This window comes from Mixophyes fleayi, chromosome 12, assembly GCF_038048845.1.
Source record: "Mixophyes fleayi isolate aMixFle1 chromosome 12, aMixFle1.hap1, whole genome shotgun sequence".
Lineage (NCBI taxonomy): Eukaryota > Metazoa > Chordata > Amphibia > Anura > Limnodynastidae > Mixophyes > Mixophyes fleayi.
The window spans coordinates 76,755,260-76,777,765 of NC_134413.1; the positions used below are offsets into that span (position 1 = coordinate 76,755,260).

General features: G+C 41.6%; 1 protein-coding gene and 1 long non-coding RNA gene across 2 annotated transcripts in view; both read right to left on the reverse strand.

Annotated features, from left to right (window-relative positions):
- Window positions 1-22,506, reverse strand: part of LOC142108892 (uncharacterized) — a 126,023-nt gene that overhangs the window by 90,356 nt on the left and 13,161 nt on the right. The window lies entirely within an intron of this gene.
- Window positions 4,940-7,023, reverse strand: LOC142108943 (uncharacterized). The gene is made up of 3 exons (XM_075192916.1): window positions 6,438-7,023; window positions 5,742-5,966; window positions 4,940-4,995 (listed from the first exon to the last, which is right to left on the reverse strand). Exons 1-3 carry the CDS (start codon window positions 7,021-7,023, stop codon window positions 4,940-4,942), a joined length of 867 nt encoding a protein of 288 aa, XP_075049017.1.

Here is a 22,506-nt window from a genome sequence, read left to right on the forward strand (position 1 = left end):
ACTCAGCAAATGCAGTTAGAAAAGTACAACAGTACATTTATTGTAATAAAACAATCACTAGAATTTTATATACAAACAGTAAATAAATGCCAGGCAGGTTTACCACATTATCTGTCCCTTACCCCACTAGCTTAAGGAGCTACAGTCACCTGGATGTCCTGACTTCAAGACCCATGGCGTTCTTCTCTGCTGCAGATGTAGTCCCTTGGTAGAGAATGAAAACTGAACACCAGACCTTGCACTTTCCAGAAATCAATCCACAGAATGAACACCCCTCTCCCCTCTGGAGTGGCTAATTATTATCCAGGATCAAATTTCCACAGTCTTTTCCCATCCCTGTGCAAACCGCCCGGTCTCTCCTTCTCAGTGAGTGCTGGACTAGGGGGTTGGAGGGGGAGTGGAGATGAGATGTGCTTCCACAGACACTCCCTTGCTGGGTTTCGGACAATATATCTGGACTAGTTCTGTGGAGAACAATGGATACTAATTGGCCTTCCCCCTCACCTGTATCCTGCAATGTGATCCTTACCCATAACCCATCTGGCCTCACTTTAAGCACAGTGAATAACAGCTTCACTGCAATATCAACATGATACAATAAACAATATACATATTTACAATGAGTAACATAGTGAAAAGGTACAACGTCCCCTTATCTACATGTAATTAGACACTGCAGTTGTACTCTGGTGAGCTGTACTTGTACTTGGAATTGCCCAATGTTATAAAAAGCTTCCAACACTCAAAAGTGCCACAAGTAACAAAGCTATTCCCAATGTCTCTTCACCATCATGTTAAATTTAAGCCAAAAAATGAGACTAAACAGAGCAGTATTTTAATAAATGTCTCTTTCCATAATTTATTTTCAAATAAGTGGCACACACAATCTGGTAGGAAGGAGACATATATGTAACTTTGATGTGGTTTTGTTGCACACGTTAAAATATCTTCCTATCTATACCGTACTTGGTAAATATGTATCTTACAAGAATCCAAAACCTCAACCAATGTGTTACCTCCCTTTCACAGGTCAGCAAGTGATAACACCATTAATGGTATTTTCAGAGTTTAACAGGAAATATACTATTTTGCGTTTTAAAGGACTCAACACAAAACTTAAAGTGCATCTGATGAGCACCTTTAGTATCACCCCTGTCAATAAAATCAACTTTTTACTTTTAATCTAAAATACAGTTCAATGTAGTCTCGTGCTGTTTTTATTACATGTGTCAACTGAGTGTGTGAAACATTTTATTACATTGCTAGAAATGTCCCATTAAAATGCGTCCTCTCCCCCCATTTACAATTAATAATTGTTTCTGTCCTGTTCCACAAAATGGTACACATTGGTGTGACTTATCCCCTCCCTTTGGCTGTACCAACCTCTGCTCCTCTGCAAACTTTTCCATCTTGCTCTATAAACTAATAGACCTTGACAAAAGTCCATTTACGCAAATCGACGGTGGGTCTAAAGCTTTGGAAATGACCTCCCAAGTTTTTCTTACCTAGGATGTATTTTTCTCCAAAACTGCCAGGGTTCAGAGGCGGTCTCCTGTCTAACTCCTCTGATGAATTTGCCCAGAGTGGCGATGAAACGCGTTAGCCCTTGCCTTGAACCTAAGGGCTCAATTTTAACCTTCTTCTTGAGGCACTATTGTCATTTCCTCCACTCGAATTTGGGTTCTACATAACAAGAACATTTAAGTTCCTGGACAAAACGCCTTTACCTGCAGAGGAGAGAGGACTGCGGTGTGAAGACTACTCTCTGAGGAACTTACACAGGTAGAGGAGTGGATCTGAGTTTCAAACTGCAAGTATTTAAATAATAATTACCTCCCCGTGGTGTCGTCCAATTGAGTGTTAAGCTTTCTTACCATTACTGGATCTGAGGTGTTGACCCAAAGTGTATTAATGACTTAATCCAGCAATTGCCTGTGAATTTTGAGCTATGCAACTTTAGTGAAAATCTGACTGGCATTTAACATTGTGCACCTATAAGGTGTTGGACTTTAACCCCTTGAGTGCTAAGGAAGAATGGGACTCATCGTCTACATTATCCCCTAAAGTGCTCTGGCCGAGTCCAACTCATCCTCTGCATTTAAGGAAACCCACAGATGACTTCCCACCATGATCTGGAGGGTTCTGATACTGCTGGAGGAAAGGAATCTTTCCCCTATTAGAAACACATACACAATCTATGAAAGTCAATGGGAAATTCCAGGGGGAAGCTCTTTGAGAGCCTCTATCTCTCTATCCCTGGCATTTACAAAGCTTGGGATACCCTTGTTTGAAAGAGATGATGGAATCCCTGATTATTTATTGTATGCTGATCATTTTAGATGGTCAGGCATTAAGTAAATACGTGATAAGCCCCAAAGTGCTCAGCACAGAGGTGAGAAAGTTTCAGCGGGGAAGGGGTTAAAGAACACTTTCCACTGTATCGTTCTGGAATTAAACAAAAACAGCACCTGTATTTTGTTATGAATGGAATGGACTGACTTATAAAGCGGATTATCTGCAGGATAATTTAATGAGTAATGACTATTCATATGAGGACATAGAGGTTTATGTGAAATTTAAGATTGGGGTGTTTTTATGAGTTATATGTTACAAAATAATAAATTTGTTATATGTTGTTTATACTCAGGTGATCTACAAGTAATTATTTATTTTTATTGGTATTTTATTAATTTCTATTTTTTACCTAAGGGTTGAGTGCTGTGTTTGCAGCAGACTCTCTCACCAAAATCAACTTTTTTATTTTTCATCTAATATACTGATCAATTTAGCCTCATATATGGCTTAAATGAATAACAACATTAAGGGGACTATGTTGGTCGGAACATATCTTTAAAATGCCCCCTCTCCACCCATGTATCTCATTAAAACAATCATGTTCTACTAAATATATAATTGTTTCTGTCCTGCTCCACACAATGAGACATGGGGCTAGATTTACTAAGCTGCGGGTTTGAAAAAGTGGGGATGTTGCCTATGGCAACCAATCAGATTCAAGCTATCATTTTGTAGAAGGTACTAAATAAATGAAAGCTAGAATCTGATTGGTTGCTATAGGCAACATCACCACTTTTTCAAACCCGCAGCTTAGTAAATCTAGCCCATGGTGTTGTTTCTCACTTCATCCCCTTTGGCTGTACAATCTCTGCTCCTCCATAAATACTGCCATCTCGCTCCGTAAACAAAAGCGACTTAGCAAAACTCTAAGCCCATTTATACCGCTTTCATACTGCCGCCCCTGCAATATCCCGGGTTTTTGAAGCCGGGTTTTTGCAGGGTCTCGGAGCGTCCCAGCTCAGAAACACCATTCATACTGCACCTCGGACCCCCTCGAACCCGGGAATTTCCCGGGTTGACCCCATTCATACTGCGCAAGTCTGTGCCCTGGCAATTTGTGGGAGTCATCACCAGAGCAGTTTTCATTGGCTGAAAAACAGTGATGTCATTGAAAGGTGACTGGTTTGTTGACGCATAAAGATGATGCTAAAGTGGGTGGTGATTGTTTACCACATTACTTTTCATCATGGCCGACGACTCACTTTTGTGTAGCCCAGAGTTCATGTTTACTAGTATTTTTTTGATGTTTTATGCAGCAAATGAGAGTTTGCTGCAGCTGCTGACACTGTGCACTCTTGCACTGTCCCAGTTCAGGAGGAGGAAGGCGAAGTTTATGGCACAACAGAAGAAAACTCGGTGTCTGTATATGCGCAGGAGGAGAGCGTTTCTCAGGGCCAGCATTGCCTCAATTTTGAGAATGAGTGCTGCCAGTAACCGAACCATGTGTGCCAGAGAGCGTGGCCACGGAGAAGCTTTCTGGTCTACTGTGGAAGCGTTTGAGGAACAGCAGTGGATGCAACACTTCAGAATGTCACGTGGGACATTTAACTATGTGCTGGACCTTATTACCCCAGCACTTTCCAGGAAGGCCACTAACTTTGGGAAACCTATTCCTCCATGTAGGCGCCTTTCTATTGTGTTGTGGTGGTATGCTACCCCTGGAGAATACCGGACAATCTCCTGCTTGTATGGAGTGGGGATATCCACGGTGTGCACTCTAGTGCATGAAGTCACCACGGCATTGCTGGAAGCCCTGTATCATCGCTTCATCTCCTTACCGCAAGGTCAGCGCCTGGATGATACAATTGCAGGATTCCTGAAGCGTGGGTTTCCACAGTGTGCTGGAGCCATAGACGGGACACACATCCCCATCATTGCCCCCACAGACAACCATGCGGATTACTACAACCGCAAAGGCTGGCATTCCATCATTCTGCAGGCTGTGGTTGACCACAACTATTGGTAAGCATTTTTTATGGGTTTTTTGTATGTGACTGTGCTATGTGTAATGCGTATTGTAAAACATATTTATATATGTTTTGTTTTTTATGTTAGTTTCATAGATGTTTTCATTGGGTGGCCTGGACGTTCCCATGACGCAAGAGTTCTAGCAAATTCGGACCTTTACCAAATTGCTGAGGAAAGACAAGATGGCTGGCTGTTCCCTAGAGAGGTAAATATAGGTGTAATGTTGTATGATGTTTTTGTAATTGAAGCTTATATACTATTGTTTGCTATCAATATTGTATGTATTTACTGCCCCTTTTTATATACAGATGTAACACTTTCAAAATGCATTTTCACTATATAGTACCAAGTGTACTGCGTTATGTGACCAATATTTTAAACATGGTGACGTGAAACTGCATGTTTTTATTTACAGAAATCTACGTTTGTTGATGGTGTGGAGATACCGGTACACATCATTGGGGATGATGCTTACCCTTTGAGGCACTGGCTGATGAAGGGGTTCACTCAGCAACATCACCTGTCTCAGGAACAGATCCGGTTTACACATACCTTCAGCTCGGCTCGGATGGTGGTGGAAAATGCTTTTGGGCGCTTGAAAGGACGTTGGCGCTGTCTATTGAAGCGCATTGACATTGACATCAAGCTTGTGCCCCATGTAGTTGCTGCTTGCTGTATTTTACATAACATTTGCGAAATTCAAAAAGACCAATTTCTACCTGAGTGGAATGTGCAGGACCCTGAAATGCCAGTGCTGTCAGTGGACTCCAGTACTTTGGAAGGAGAGCGCACCAATACCTCTGCTGAACTTATTAGGACCACCCTCACTGCCAATTTGACCTCACTTGTTTGAATGTACCACACAAATGTTAAATTAAAAAAATATATATGTTTATTTCACATATTGTATTTTGTTTTGTACATATTTCCTCATATGTCTCTTCACAACAAAATATAAAATGACACAATATAAAAGTGCTTACTTGCCTGTAGAAAAAAATAAAATATATACATAAGTAGTAAACTCAAGACACAAGTGCCTAAACAGTAAGTGCAAATTTGCTTTTCAGGTTATATATATATATGAGAAGCTAACGGTGTGATTCCAGATCACACGTAACATACATGATAACAATTAACAGTGAAACATTTGACCATAAAACATGATTATTACAATTGCCTATATTGTGGCATTTCTGGTGGTGGAGTGGTTTGGAGTGGATAACCCGGTGGGTATTCTATGTTGGGGTTACCCATAGGTTGAGCATGTTGTGTATTGTGTACCGGGTTTGGAGGGTTATTGTTGCCTAACATGGGTTGCCCCCGCTGGTACATAGGATAATGTCCGTCATAATAGTAAGGACTTGGAGGAGGTGCCTGCACCCGTGAGAGGAGTGTGTCCATGAATCCCATCATACAGTCACGATTTTCGCGTAACACGCGTTCCTGCATGTTCATGATTTGCATGAGGAAAGAGTCCTGCAGTTCCCGCTCATTGTCCATGAAACGCTGCAGTTGTGTATTCTCGTGTTCCCTCATGGTGCTGTCCATCTCACGCAGTTGATCCATCATGACAGTTGTCATTGTTTTAGTTGCTTGGTCCATTTTGTTGAGCCTTTTGCGTTTTTTTGGAACGTTGTAAACTGTACGTAGAAAAAACACAGTAAAACATACATTAGAATATAAAATGTGGCAGAACAAAAAAGCAGTGTTGTAAGCTGATATGTGCTTGAGGCCTCCTACCTCTTGCTCAGTAGTTTTGCACTGCAACATATGCGTGTTAATGTTTTAATACTTTGTAGTGTATTATATTTGTCTTTTGGGCTTTTTGTTGATATAGTTCTCTTTTTAAAGTTATGTAGAAGCATTGGTGTTTGGTTTGCATTTATGTTGATATACTTCTATTTTTTTGACAGTTATGTTCAAACATTTTTTTATTTATTTTTTTAGTTATGTAGATATATTTATTGGTATTTGGCTTGCATTTCGGTTGATATAGTTCTCTGTTTTTGGGACTTTTGTTTATACAGTTTTTTTGTTTTAAAAAAAACTATGTAGATATATATGTATGTAGATATGGTTGGTTATTATGTGAGATTATTAAAGATACTTACTGTTGGAGCGTAAACTGGGACCTGGCGTAGACTTTGACACCGGCACTGGTTCTGGCTGCGTTTCTTGCAAAGTCTCTGTAACGACTTGCGCAGCAGGGAATGGCTGTGAATCGTTCAATTCCTCCCAAGACATGTTGGTGTCATCTGTTGTGGCAGAGCACTCCAGTTCTGGGGTGTCTTCAATAGAATCTTCTATTATTATGGTTGCGGTCTCGCTTGTCTGTGTGCTCTCTGGTGGTGTTGGTATAGTCGCATCCACATTGCTAGAAGATGACAGTGCAATTGGATTTGTCAGAGGAGAATGTCCAAAGACCCTATTGCACTGGTCATAAAAGGGCCAGTCCATTCTTTCAGCGACACTTTTGCGCCTGTTGTGGTCATGGACTTTAGTGTACTGCTTCTTCAGGGACTTAATTTTGATCAGGACTTGTTGCTGTGTCCTCTTTATGCCACGTTGTGTGAGTATTTTGGCAATGTTGTAGTACACTGTGGCATCCTTCACAGTCCCAGTCACTTGCCTTCTAATTTCTTCCTCCCCTCTGACATTCAGCAGCTCACGCACCTCTTCCTCCATCCAGTGTTTCATTATTGCTGTATAAAGACTTTTTGCAAAATAATAAAAGAAATTTTCTCTGTACAAAAACGCTTCTGCTTCAGCTTTAGCTTGAGACCACCATCCACCATCTCACCTAGAAAGCTTCTACAATGTTCCACGGGCTTCCAATGATGACATCATCCTCCAGAGACAGGCAGACAGCCAATCAGCATGTTTTCTGTGCAACTTGGGTTGAAAAACCCGGGTTGCACCATTCATAGTGCAGGCGACCCAGGTCCGACCAGGGAATTACCCCTCGATAAATCCCGGGTTGAAGACCCGGGTTTTTAGACCTGGGATTATGGACATGTACCATTCATACTGCACCAAGACCCGGGTCGTTTCAGCTCGACCCAGGAAAAACCTGGGATTTTGGTGCAGTATGAAAGGGGTATTACTTAAATTGAGGCGCACGGTTGGTCCAAGTCTTCATAAATGAAGACTAAGTTTTACTTAGCTTCGATGCTTTTTTCTCTAAAGCCGCCAGGGTTCAGAGTCACTCTCCTGTCTAACTCCCAGGCTGTGTTGTCCCTGGCCAGCCACTACCTTGACCCGCAAATCCTTACACAGTGCCGTATATCTAAGTGCATCTCTTGCGAATGCTGTTTTGTGACATAATAGTTGGCTTCTTCGATGACCCTTATTATCTACAACTGTCCAACTTAGTGTATATATAAAAATTAGTGGAACCAAGCTAAAGAACCAAATTGCGCTTCTACAATTTTTAAATTGTAGAACTGTGGGAAGAGGTTTAAATCCCTACTGGAACATTCTGCTATTATTAATTGTATTTGATTAGGGAATTTATTTTTTAATCTCCAGATGCATAATAATTTTTAAAATAAAAATACATTTCTTTTCTAGCTTAGTCACACATATTGCTTAATGTAATCATTTTGGACAGGTAATAAGAGATGGGGAAAACAGTGCACATTTTTAATAGCAATGTTAACTGTACTTCTATGGTCATTTTAACTGTTGGGAGGCATTTCTATGGCCCAGTCCATACTTTACACTATAGGGAAGCTTGTGTTTCACACTTCCCAAATGGAATATTACTTAGGTTATAAAGGATGTTCTATACTTCTTGTTTTACTTGGTGCTTTTCATGTTTAACATGACTCTAGACAATGTATCACCTGCTGAACAAACAGGGGAACGCGTGGGGGCTTCCCCGTTTGAACATCTCTGCATGCGATTTGCAGAGAAGGATCAAATGTGGGAAATGGTAGTTACAATCATAGCCTGACAGAGGACTAAATGACAATGTATAGTCTCCACTTTTATGGTTTTCACTTTTATCACACCCTTAGACTTCTCAAATGACGTAACAGGAAATAGTATCAACATAAGTTTCCCTTTGAAAGGCAAACAGTAAAACAAAAGCAACAACCTTATTACTATGATAAGGGCAAAATTGAATTTCTTAAATATCTATATAAATTTCCGTGTGCTATGAAATAAAAGGATGTTCGTGCTTTTTTTTACAGGTCATCAAAATTTGCCATTATTCCTTACACGTAGTTTTATGACAAATAAAGGGAATAATTCAATTATGCATACGCTACTGTGTTATATTATACTTTGGTATAGCTAGTTTTTTTGTTTCAATGTTATATTCATTTTGTAACTTTTAACTCTTTCTGCAGGTTTATTTTAGGAAGACACGTATACAACAATATACATCTGATCCCCTCATAGAAATCGGGGGCCAAAAATCTGCCAAGAAGCGGGACAAATAAATAAATGATAGACGATACAAAAATACAAGCTGTTAAGCCAGTTAGAGTATCATCTCTTTGGTGTATATTTACTAAACTGCGGGTTTGAAAAAGTGGAGATGTTGCCTATAGCAACCAATCAGATTCTAGCTGTCATTCTGTGGAATGTACTAGATAAATGGTAAATAGAATCTGATTGGTTGCTATAGGCAACATCTCCACATTTTCAAATCAACAGATTGGTAAATATACCGCTTAAACTTAAAGTTCATTGTAATTTGATGGAGTATTAGGGCTAGATTTACTAAGCTGCGGGTTTGAAAAAGTGGAGATGTTGCCTATAGCAACCTATCAGATTCTAGCTGTCATTTTGTAGAAGGTATTAAATAAATGAAAGCTAGAATCTGATTGGTTGCTATAGGCAACATCCCCACTTTTTCAAACCCGCAGCTTAGTAAATCTAGCCCTTGGTCTTATTCTGATGGTTCCTTGTTTGTGTGTGTTTAATGAGGTGAGTGTTTTCACGTGATACAAAGAGACACAATTTAAGGTGCCTACCAACTTCACAGTCTTTGTAACCACCACTGTAAAAGCATTGCTTTGTTGGTTGGTGGAAAATACAATGAAGGCATAGGGTGGGAACAGTAAAAACGTCGATATGAAAGTCCATTAAGTACCACATTAGGACCAGGCACCTTTATTCATTTCGACATTTCAGTGTTTCTCATGAAATACTTATTAATTTAGACTCAGTTGTGGTTTAAATTTATCATAAGAGAGAGGAACTATCGGAACTGTCTTTCTTACATGCGTCACTTCTGTGTTTGAAGATTGTTTTTATTGCATGGTTACAAAATGTGAAGTGCAAATGAGATTTGCAAAGTACGTCCCGTTATAAGTATGGGGAAATGACCTGGTCTACAGGAACTCTCTGGTGGGGGAGAACTTAGTGAGGGGTAGGGGAAGCTGTACACTGTTCAGCAAACTAGGGAATGCCCTTGCAAATGTGCCATCTATTCTGCTTTATCTGATTTACATCATCGCACAAAATAAAATATAGATGTTACACTTTAGTGCAAAACTGGGCTCATGATTGTGCCTAAATCACAGGATGTCCCGCGATCTGCCCAAATCCAGCCAATGGTTGGTGCACAAAATAGACATGCAACATCACATTCTGCAGTGGACCTTTATAAATGCAGTGGCTCAGTGGTTAGCACTTCTGTCTCACAGCGCTGGGTCATAAATTCGATTCCCAACCATGGCTTTATCTGTGTGGAGTTTGTATGTTCTCCCCGTGTTTGCCTGGGTTTCCTCTGGGTTTTCTGGTTTCCTCCCACACTCCAAAAAACATACTGGTAGGCTGATTGGCTGCTGACGAAATTAACCCTAGTTTGTGGGTGTCTGTGTGTTAGGGACTTTAGACTATAAGCTCCAATGGAGCAGGGACTGACATGAATGGAAAAAAAAATAGTCTCTGTACACTGCTATGGAATTGGTGGTGCTATATAAATAAATGATGATGATGATGGCCTTTAATAATTTTGATAGACGTCTCTTATTTCCTGTGTGTGACATATATTCAACGCAGGAGTATGCAGCAGGGTGAGATGATAGTCACATGCTAAAACTAATTATATCTAACATGTGGGTTAGAGGAAATTCTGCATTAAACAAACGGAAACTCTTGCAGCTGTACTGAGACTCAGATATGGGTGTGTGGGGAGAATCTACCACATCCTGTGACAACTTAGCTACAGTATCTGGCCCTCGTTTTCTTTCAATGTTTTATATACACTATATGAGCAAAGTATTTGGCCACACCTGTTAATTATTGATTTGAGGTGTTTCAATCAGACCCGTTGTCAGTGGTGTATAAAATCAAGCACCTATCAATGAAGTTTCCATCTGCAAACATTTGTGATACAAAATGGGTCATTCTGTAGAGCTCAGTGACTTCAAGCGTGGTACTGTGATAGGATGCCACCTTTGCGATAAGACGGTTCATGAAATTCCCTGCTGGATAGGCCACGGTCAACTATTATTAGAAAGTGGAAGTGGTTGGGAATAACAGCAATTCAGCCACAAAGTAAAATCACAGAGCGGGGTCAACGACTGCTACGGCGCATGGTGCGTAAAAGTCACCAACGCTCTGTTGATTCCATAGCAGCTGAAGAGTTCCGAACTTCCACTGGCATCAAAAACTGTGTGGCGGGAGCTTAATGGAATTGGTTTCCATAGCCAAGTAGCTGCATGCAAGCCTCACATCACCAAGACCAACGCTAAGCGTCAGATGGAGTGGTGTAAAGCGCACCGACACAGGACTGTGGAGCAGAGGAAACGTGTTCTGTGGAGTGACCAATCACACTTCTCTGTTTGGCAGTCATATGCGCAAGCCTACATTTGGCGATGCCAGGAGACCTTTACCTGCCTAACTGCATTATGTCAACTGTGAAGTTTGGTGGAGGAGGGATAATGGTATTAATATATCATAACCATAGTTGCCAACATTTTTAAATCATTTTTTGGGACACTTTGCTGATGAGTCACGTCCACACACGTCACGCGTGGTACTGTCTCAGCTGACATTAGAAGAACTAGAATTGCCCTCACATTATGCTTACCTAACTTGATTATAATGCATTTTTTTTTGTAATTTATTAACACATTATAAGGCCTATATAATAAGAAAAGATGGCAAGAATGGCATCTAACATGCAGAAATCCATTATTTTATATTATATATTTTATTTTGCAGTTGGTTAGTACTGAACAATTGGAACTTTCCCTGGGACTGTCCCTGAAAATTAGGGACTGTTGGGAACTTTGCATAGCAACGGTCATTTCATAAGCAGCTTCCAGCACACACAACAGAATGTACAGCTCTATAGATATTACAACCATGTCATATGCAGTGCTATTACATATTATTGGTTACAGGGAGGCAGATATATCCAGCAGGATCCGGGTAGAATGGTGGATATGAAGAGACTGATAATCCACCAATGACAATTAATTCATTATAAATCTCTCCAAAATATAGGAATATTAATGTCAGGTGAAAGAATAGAATGACTCCTGATTACTAGTACCTCCATAGCACCGATAAAATTTAGCTTCCGTTCAGAAGAAAAGGGTTCTGTGACCACTTTTTGTACAATAAACATCCCACCTAAATGTTCTCTCTCCACACGGAATCTCATGTAGATAACAACTTGTTCCTCAAACGTAGATCTCCTACTTGCATTTAGGTGCAAAGTGAAACGTGGTAGAACTCTTCCGAATTCAGCCAGGAATGCACCAATCCGCTTAGTTCCTCGAGCCAGAAGGTGCAAACTTTCCCATCTTCTGCGAATGCGGTCATCTTGTCCTGCTAGACAATTGGGTTTGAATATAATAAGGTGCATTTGCACAAAAATAGGGAAATGACGTCGCAAATAGCAATTGTGCTGCAGAACCACAATTTTTAAACTTGTAAATGAGCAAAATCATTTTATCACAGTCCCATGAGGGAGGAAAATATGATTATAGATCGTGCTTTGTGCTGACGTTTTCATGAGCTTCATCAGGAATCATTTATCTCTGTTAAAGTTTGTAGAACAGGACACTACAAATGTCCATATAATCATGCAAAACAGATACAATATTGCTCCGTAAAATAAAATGTTTCTCCATGGCTTCTCAAAACAAGGAGTTCTTGTGCACCTAGTCTGTACTACGCTAAGAACACCCTTTGCCCAACTCAACTCTTCTGCCTGTGCACACGGCTGCTTCTCGTGCAATTCAGCCATCTTGCTCGCAAAAACAATGCAACCTGATGGAAATCCAAACTGAGGCACACATCATCATCATCATCAACATTTATTTATAGAGCGGGAGCAGATTCCGTAGCGCTTTACAATTGGGAACAAACAGTAATATAACAATACTGGGTAATACATACAGACAGAGCGGTAAGAGTGCCCTGCTCGCAAGCTTACAATCTATGGGGCAATGGTTTGATATACAATGGCAAGTGCTACATCATATTGAACATGTGTCCAGCTAGAATATAAAGGTTAAAAAGTATTTAGTGGGCTGTATGGTCCAACGCTTTATTTGCATTGCAGAATGACAGTTTGGAACATCACAAATGAACTAAAAAGTTTTTACAAATATTACTTATTGCAGAGCTCACCTCCATTATTCTGTAGGAGGCTGTTTCTGATCCGGATTAGAGAACCTTGTCCTATCTTAATTTGTGCCATCAATCTTTATTAGTACCAATCAGATGCTGTAATGAATCCGCACCATAACAGCAATTTTTAAAAAGGAGGCAACACTGCTCACACCTGAAACACAAGCTTCATCTCAGCACAGTTGCTGGCAACAGCATTCATATATATGCTTCACATCCAGGAGCAACACGTGGATTTCAGTATTGCTTTTTTTTAATGATCAATTGTGTATCGACTTGTTTGGAACTTTTCTTTCCTCCAACTATTCTACAGTCTCCACTTTCTTTTACTGTGTAATTGTCCGTCACCTCTCGTCCTCCCAGAACATGTTTCTTGGTTAAAAACTGTTTTTATGCCTTCTACCCCTGCAAAAGGGCCTACTCCTGAGGTGTCTCCAGTAGGACCTTCAGCGAGATAGGTTTGTGACAGTTTCCCAGCTGACCTCCCCGTTTATTTTTTTTTTTAAGCTATGTTTGGTTGCCCCAAAGACTTGTGCACAAGACCAAGCTGTCCACTAAAAAACAGAATAGGGGAACAGACAACAAAGGGACAGTTTGTAAAGAAAGGTTCAGTAACGGATAGGCTGTGAGATAGTAAAATCACAGTTCACAAACTCAAGACACAATCGAAACCTTAAGGTCAGAACAGGCGCCAAACGACAGAGATTGAGCCAAAATAGTCTCACCCAAGTATCCAAAATGAGAACAAATCAAAACAATGGAAAGAACAAGCCTAGTTTAAATTAAGTGTACCCCTGGCCGACATACCTAAGTAATATTTAGATGCGTTCTATCATCGCCCACAGTCCCGCTCAAATACATAGATGAGCTGATGCATTTACGCTTGCTGACCACTTACGTGCGTCCATACGAGCACAGGAGCGCATTGGCCTGAGTGAATGCAATTTATGTAAATTCCCTACCTTGTGCGCAGAGAAAACTCCTGTGACATCATCACGCACAGGAGGGGCACAGTTTTATAGAGCAGTTCTCTCAATGACTAGATGTGGTTGCTAATAACTGTACTGCACTTTACTGCAACTAGACTTTTTACCCCGGCTGTTGTATTAATGTTATGTTTTAACAAAACTGCACGACAGGTTTATTTTTATGACTTAAGGCACATGTATTCAGAATGGTTAGAGCAGGACTAGCTGTATATATACTGTGTGTATTTTGGCAATACATACTCGGCTTATTGCATAAGTATATTCCTGTAAACACCGTCCCCAAATGTCCACATGACTGATGAAACATTTCCAAATAAACAAACTTACCATATTACATTATATCTATCACGATACTCTGTACTGTAAATTCTAACATGGAGCAAGACAAAGGGCTAGATTTACTAAGCTGCGGGTTTGAAAAAGTGGGGATGTTGCCTATAGCAACCAATCAGATTCTAGCTGTCATTTTGTAGAAGGTACTAAATAAATGAAAGCTAGAATCTGATTGGTTGCTATAGGCAACATCCCCACTTTTTCAAACCCGCAGCTTAGTAAATCTAGGCCAAAGGGTGTGATCTATCATCTTCCTCATGAACGTCATTCACGTGGTCCATTTCTGATCTCACCTCATTCAGATAGTAATACTATCACGTGGGCAGGGTAAGTGTATAAAATAATATATATATATGGTTTATAAAATTTCGGACAATAAAGGTTATTTAGGAACCACAAAATTGCAGTAGAAATGCTGTTTTGTGACATCATGTGCCTGCTTTTGTGATAATGCATCTAGTCTTGCAGGTAAACACAAGTAACTGTGCATACCGCCCAACTGTCCCGATTTTAGGACTCTCTCCCACTGTCCCACCATGTTTGTCGCATGGGTGGGAATGTTGGGGGAAGGGAGGTATATAAAGGTCAGCCTAGTGCCTACTTCCCCATTTCGGGGATAGGCGCAGTGGTGGGATTCAGCCGGTTCGCATCGGTACTATAGAACCGATTCCTAAACTAGTTGCGGCGGCGGCGGGGGGCGGGGGGGGGGATTGGGGGTGGGGGGGGGGTTCTGGGCTGCTCCTCTTCGTTGGTGGGGGGAGCAAAAAAAAATAAAATAGAGATTTACTCACCTGATCCCTCCTTCCTCTCTGCTCTGTTAATGCTGAATGACAGGCGTGACATCATCAAGTCACGCCTGTCATTCAGTGAGGAGCAGTGCGGAGAGGAAGCAAGAAGAGAGAAGACAGAAGAGAGGAGAAGAAAAGAAAAGCTAATAGAAAGGTAAGCGAAAAAAGAAAAAAGGGAATTAAGCAGAAAGGCAAACTATGAGGAAAAAGGAAATGAGAGAGGCACAGTAAGGAAAAAGGAGATGAGAGAGGCACAGTAAGGAAAAAGGAGGTGAGAGAGGCACAGTAAGGAAAAAGGAGGTGAGAGAGGCACAGTAAGGAAAAAGGAGGTGAGAGAGGCACATTAAGGAAAAAGGGGTGGAGAGAGGCACATTAAGGAATAATGGGAGAGAGGCACAGTAAGGAAAAAGGAGGTGAGAGAGGCACAGTAAGGAATAAGGGGTGGAGAGAGGCACATTAAGGAATAATGGGAGAGAGGCACAGTAAGGAAAAAGGAGGTGAGAGAGGCACAGTAAGGAAAAAGGAGGCGAGAGAGGCACATTAAGGAATAAGGGGTGGAGAGAGGCACATTAAGGAATAATGGAAGAGAGGCACAGTAAGGAAAAAGGAGGTGAGAGAGGCACAGTAAGGAAAAAGGAGGTGAGAGAGGAACAGTAAGGAAAAAGGAGGTGAGAGAGGCACATTAAGGAAAAAGGGGTGGAGAGAGGCACATTAAGGAATAATGGGAGAGAGGCACAGTAAGGAAAAAGGAGGTGAGAGAGGCACAGTAAGGAATAAGGGGTGGAGAGAGGCACATTAAGGAATAATGGGAGAGAGGCACAGTAAGGAAAAAGGAGGTGAGAGAGGTACAGTAAGGAAAAAGGAGGCGAGAGAGGCACATTAAGGAATAAGGGGTGGAGAGAGGCACATTAAGGAATAAGGGGTGGAGAGAGGCACATTAAGGAATAATGGGAGAGAGGCACAGTAAGGAAAAAGGAGGTGAGAGAGGCACAGTAAGGAATAAGGAGGTGAGAGAGGCACAGTAAGGAATAAGGGGTGGAGAGAGGCACATTAAGGAATAATGGGAGAGAGGCACAGTAAGGAATAAGGGGTGGAGAGAGGCACATTAAGGAATAATGGGAGAGAGGCACAGTAAGGAAAAAGGAGGTGAGAGAGGCACAGTAAGGAATAAGGGATGGAGAGAGGCACATTAAGGAATAATGGGAGAGAGGCACAGTAAGGAAAAAGGAGGTGAGAGAGGCACAGTAAGGAATAAGGGGTGGAGAGAGGGACATTAAGGAATAATGGGAGAGAGGCACAGTAAGGAATAAGGGGAGAGGCACAGTAAGGAATACGGGGAGGAGAGAGGCACAGTAAGGTAAAAGGGGGGGATGGGAGAGGCACAGCATGAGAAAAAAGGGGGGAGATGCACAGATTGAGGGAAAAATGGGGAGACAGGCACAGTATGAGGAAAAAGTGCGGGGGAGAGGCACAGTATAAGGAAAAAGGTGGGGAGAGAGTCACAATAGTAGGGACTATTAATTTAAGATGGGGTGGTTTGGGGGTGAGTTTGGGGAGAATGAGGTCTCTATTAAATGTGCCTATGAATTATTTAATGGCAGTGACAGGTTCGGGAAATAGGTATATTTCTGAAATGCAAATACTATTCATTTATTGCTGGACCTGTTTGTAGGGAGGGAAATAGGTTTATTTATTAAATATGAATACTATTATTTTAATGTTGGGGCTGGAGGAAGGCCTAATTATTAATCGTGGGTGGTATTGATTTAACCTCGGGGCTGGCTGTAATTTTCTAAATGTACCCATTTTTTTTCCAAATAGGTCCTCCAACATTCCAGGATCCAGACAAGCCACAACTAAAAAAACCTGCAGCACAGGTGGTGAAAGTAAGAAGAACAGGTAGGAGAGAGCAGCAGAGTCTGTGAAACATTGTGATTCTAGTGGGACAATCCTAATTTTTGGTGACCGTTCAATGGTGTACACAACAATGCAGGTTTTTTGGTCTGTAGGAGGGTGCATCAACACACCCATTAGCAATTTTGAATAAATATTGAATAAAATTTTAGTACATTTTATATATATATATATATATATATTATTTTTTATGTTAGTTATAATGTGCGGTATCATTGCTAGTTTTAATGTGTGGTGTCAATACCAATTTTAATGTGGTGTTTTGATGATTGTTTTAATGTACAGTATTTTAGTTTGTGGAAACAATGATATTTCTTATGCAGACAACCTAGGCGAGCCCTCTGGGAGAGCTGTAAGTGTCATACTGTGGGCTGTAGGTGATGTAATGCAGCATCTGTCACTATTCCCTTAATTTTAGATCTTAGGGGCCCCCCTGTCTTAAGAGCCCCGGGCCCCCCAAAGCCTTAATCCAGCTCTGTGTGCGGCTGCTTTAAATTTTTACACCTTGTGCACTGCAGCTTGCCCTGCTGGCCTGGACAACGATCCCAAATCAGTTTAATAGCTCACACCGGCCTGGCTCTGCTGTTCTAAGCTGTGCAGGGCTGTTCAGGCTGTCAGTCATCATGTAAGCCCCACCCTGCCTCCCTTGTTCTTTGCAACGATTGGCTCCCCCTACACGTGTCCTGAACGCACAACAGACTGTGCAGAGGAGAGATGCGAGAAGAAGATCCAGCCCAGGGCGGAGGCCGCGGAGCCACCATCAGCCATCACGCGGCAGAGCAGACAGGCAGCCCGGGCCGGGAGTACGGACATTACTGGGTCACTCACCGTCGCCGACCGTCGGCATCTGGGGTGAGTAACCGTGATGATGCTGATGTGCTGAGCCTGTCACTGCAGGTCTTATCAGCCTACCGCTGAAGGAATGGAATCCTACTCCTACAGTGCAAAGATGGTTAAGGGTAAATCACACAGCTGATGATGCTCGGATAAAAGCAAAGAAAATTGCAAGTGAGGACGCCAATCAAACAGCAATATGGAAATATCTTCACTAACTGTTTGTGAGGTATTTAATATTAAAAATCTTCCGTTACACATAATCTAGTTGTCTTTACCTCTTTTACTGTTCTTATTGCAGTATTTAATGCGTGAATTGTTAGACTACCTTTCGGTATATCTTTTGGTATAGTTAAAATGGTCATTAGGACATAGAACCTGTTCATTTTTTTGAATCCCACCACTGGATAGGCGTGTTGAGAGGTATGAATGTCCAAGATGGCATCATATAATGTCCAAGATGGCATCAGTGCAGCTCTAAAAGGTAGCAATGGCTGATAGAAGGCGTTGGATGGACCAAGGGCATTTCTTGCTCTGTTATATAGGATTATTTAAAAGAGATAAAAGGGGTAGAGAGCACATTTACAATGACATTATCTCATTTGCAGTAGAGCACACAGGCTCTTTATTCTCCCCAAAAGTCTTTTTTATTCTCTGCCCCCTCTGAGGTCCTGGAGATCAAGTCTAGTTCCTTTATTTCTTGTGGGACATATTTTGCTCTGCATTCATAGCATTGTGATATAAACAAGCAAACACACAACAGTCACAACTGAAATACAGATCTAGATGTCGACTCATTCTCACAATTAATTTAAGCCATAATTGAGGTTAAACCAACCAGCGGATTAGGAGAAACATATAAAAGTAAAAATGAAATAAGAAATGGTCCTAGAGTGGTAGCAGGTTTGACTTTGATGTGACTTTTTGTTCTTTCCAATTAAGGAATTTTGAAGAGCGTCCTCAACCTGTAAAACTAGGCACAGATGGCTTTATGGTGGTGGATTCAAACAGTGTAGGACTGGGGCATGAATGGCCCCCAGGGGGAATACAATGGTTGAGATTCATGCAATAGTGTGTGTGTGCAAAAGGGGCATGGCCAGCCACCAGAAGGGGTGTGGTCAGCTGACAGAGAGGCAAGACCAGCCTTTAGAGAGCGTGTCTACAGTTCCATACCGGTCATCTCCACCTTCAACCCCTCCTATCCACCACACCGGTTCTTTTCACCACTACCGTCTGATTCTCATCACCTCCACCCAGAGCAGAATGAGTTGACCACCCGTCGTACCATGTTTATTCATAGACTATAAAGTCATCGTCATGTAAATGTATGCATAGAGTACTATATTTGACAAAAGCAAAGGCAGAACGCAAAGGTTTTACTGACGGACCTTCACACATCTGCAGCCTGTTCTGTGCCCAAACACCTAAATTTGGCTCATCTCAAACTCAACGCTCCGATATATACAAACATATAACCAGGTGTTGTAAAATAATTCAAAATGCACAAAAGACTATTCTGACCTAATGACTCAGAGGAAAAAATATCATAAACACAAGCACTTATTTCTAGGTCATTGGTCTTTCTTTAAAATTTAGCAGGCTACCCATAAATGAAGTCTAAATAAATGGGAGAAATAGGTGAATATATATTACAAGTTAACCTGTGCATGATACTCAGGCATTCTAGTCAAATCAAGCTACTTAAGGTGTTAAAAAGGTTCTTGTCATGCATTTGGGGCTAGGCCAGGCCTCCTCAGGGGAAGAGCGTTACTTCCCGATGTAAGCGCCCTATTTTAACGTGATTTTGTCCACATGTCACCACCTCATCATTCTTCTCCATCACCTCATCCTTCATCTTCATCGCCACATCCTTAATATCCATCGTCTTACTGTTCTAAAACCTCTCGATACACAACGTTTCTGCTAAACACCTTATCGCTGTGCTCAATCAGTCTTCCTTGAAGGGCAGTATTAATAACCTGCACTTTCACATCACTGCTTCTCCGTACTCGTGAAAATGCGACATACAATTGTCCATGACCAAACACAGGCTCTGGTAAATAAATACCCACACGGTCAAGAGTTTGAGCCCTCAACTGGTAAATTTAGCCTTTACTACCCCTCCCACGGGGGGAAGGGGGGATGATGGAAGTTAACTGACTTCACTATTATCATTTTGTCTGAGAAAAAAGTTTTTTCCACACACACACACACACACACACTAACACACGCCGCTAGGCTTATATATATATTAGATGGTATTTTATGGTCTTACTTTTTAATTATTTGTGTCCAGTTTTGTCTAGATAATTGAAAAAAAAAAAAAAAAAGTGTATTTGAAAGTGCTACCATAAGTCCTAACAACCACAAAAAAATATCAAGTAGAAAAAGTACTCAGAGGAAGTAGCTAATATGAAGATGTAAAAACAGTAGTTTGTGGGAGCACGCAAAGAAGTTAAATAGGTCAATTCGAAACACTCAGCTGAAAAATTTACACACCATGTAAGTTTTCGATATAATTTCTGTTGATGTCAATGGATTTCCATCCTTCCTGATTTCTTAAAACATCCTGCTAGATTTGACCATCTGGCTGCTGATTTCTACATTAGTTTGCACGCCCGTGGTTTAGACTAATGTTAGCGCAACTTAAGCTACTATTTCTTAATGTATAACATATACTGTGTATTACATACTTGGTCATTCTCCCGGAATGTCCAGGAGACTGCCGAATTCCGGGTAGGTCCCTGGGTCTTCCAGAAGAGCAGGCAAGTCTCCCGCATCCTGTCCACCGGGTGCCAAAATTATGATTTTGTTACGGGGCGGGGAGCAAATTATGCTAATTGCCCCACCCCTCCCCCCGGATTTCCCGGATGCCAGCTACATAAAGTTGGCAAGTATGATGTATTACTAAGCTGAATAAGATACATGAAATAACTGGAGTGATTATACATTACTAAATAAGTCCACAATGCTCTCTTTGCACAAGGTGCCATGTTTGAAGGGAGGAGCCTCTGCATCTAAATAGGCAAACAGTGACTGACAGCTAGGTGAACTTGCTTTGCAGATATGCACAGGGTGGGTTAGTTGATTGATTAATACTCAGGGGCATGGCCAGTGATGTCACAGCATCTGAGCCCCAGCTTTTTGACCCTTATCAGATGCCTTCAGGACTAATACTAAAGTCATTTGTCAAGTATCAGAAGCTATCCTGGTAAGTTGTAGCAGCCAGCATGATGATTTTAGTTGGGAGAGAAACTATTTTGGAGTGGAGTTTGTCTAAATTCAAGTATAATCTTGGTCAGAGAAACAAGAAAAAAAATATATGCATTGGTATCTCTAGTCAAAAGACATTAGTTGTTGTTTTGTTTGTTTTTTTGAGTCCAGACAATTTTTAAGGTTTCACTTCTGCTCCCTTACAGTAAGATGTAAGTTCTGCGCTGCTAACGGCTATTCCTGCAAACAGAATATTTTAACACATTGACTGCAAAAGTGTGAAATGCCCTCTAGTGGGGAAGTGGTTTAATTACAAATAATTAAAATAATATATACAGGAATGGGATCTGATGGAACACTTTGGATTTGCAATCCCAAAGCAGTTCTTGCACCCATAAAGCCATACAGTTTCTGAAACCGCACACCGAAAACTGTGCTCTGCAGCAGAATATCGTTGCGACAGGATAGGCTTCAACTGCAACCTTACTTCACCACAATTAGGGTGGCTGTCAGCGACTACTTGTCACTGACGACTTCTACTTGTGCTTCTTGGTCACCAGCTAGTTCTAGAAAGGTAAGTAGCTGTCACCAACAGGCTCCTTCACAGGCACCTGAAACAGCTTGTTCTGTAGCCCATACTTGTCAACATTTTAGATTCCGGAGGGAAGATACTGATGCCGAGTGCAGGGGCGTGGCTTTGAAGTGCATCAGCAAGCCCCGCCCATACCCACTTCACTAGGGAAGTGAGAGTGGGATGTGAGAGGGTTCACTGTTCACCCTTGAATCCGGGAGAGTAGGCAACTATGGTGTAGATGCTGTAGATCCTTTTTTCTAGTTACTCTAAAATAAAATGACCAGTCAGATCAGTTTGGATTGGTGTAGGACAGGCCCGGCCAATCTCTGGTTCTCCAGGTGTTGTGAAACTACATGTCCCACCATACCTTGACGGCTATCGGCTGGCTATTTACTAGCAAAGCATGCTGGGGCTTGTAGTTTCACAACACCTGGAGAGCCACAAATTGACCAGGCTTGTCCTTAACCAAACCAGACTGATCCAACTGGTAATTTTATTTTAAATTTCATTCACTTTAGTGAAGTGGCGTATCTCTAATGGGTGTAGGGTGTGCAATGCACATGGACCCATGCCGCCCACCCTGAACCTAGAAATTTATACTGCTGTCAGAATTATTCTTTTTCTACAAAGGAAGGACTCTGTGACCCACCCTCCCCTATTGCACCAGTTGGCCAGGCTCAGAGGGCTCCACCCTTCCTGGCACCCTGGCCGGACTTGAAGTGATAGCCGACAGGTGACACATCACAGGACAGTAGATACACTGCCACCAAGCTGGCAATGTAGGAGCCAATAGGGGAGGAGCTGCACATCAACATTAAGTCCTTGTCCGATCAGAGTCCTAATTGGTTGGCTCTGCACGGTCTACAGCCTGTCCCAGATTGGCCACTGGGGTTGGTCCAGTAATTCAAGGACTTACTTGAATTTAAACAGT

Excerpts from the sequence above, each read along its gene's own strand:
- LOC142108943 (XM_075192916.1), bottom strand. The coding sequence starts at position 7,023 with ATGAAACACTGGATGGAGGAAGAGGTGCGTGAGCTGCTGAATGTCAGA. Across the intron at positions 5,967-6,437 it reads TCCCAGTTTACGCTCCAACA|TTTACAACGTTCCAAAAAAA; the intron begins GTAAGTATCTTT and ends TTCTACGTACAG. Across the intron at positions 4,996-5,741 it reads GTTACGCGAAAATCGTGACT|CAAGCAGCAACTACATGGGG; the intron begins GTATGATGGGAT and ends TGTAAAATACAG.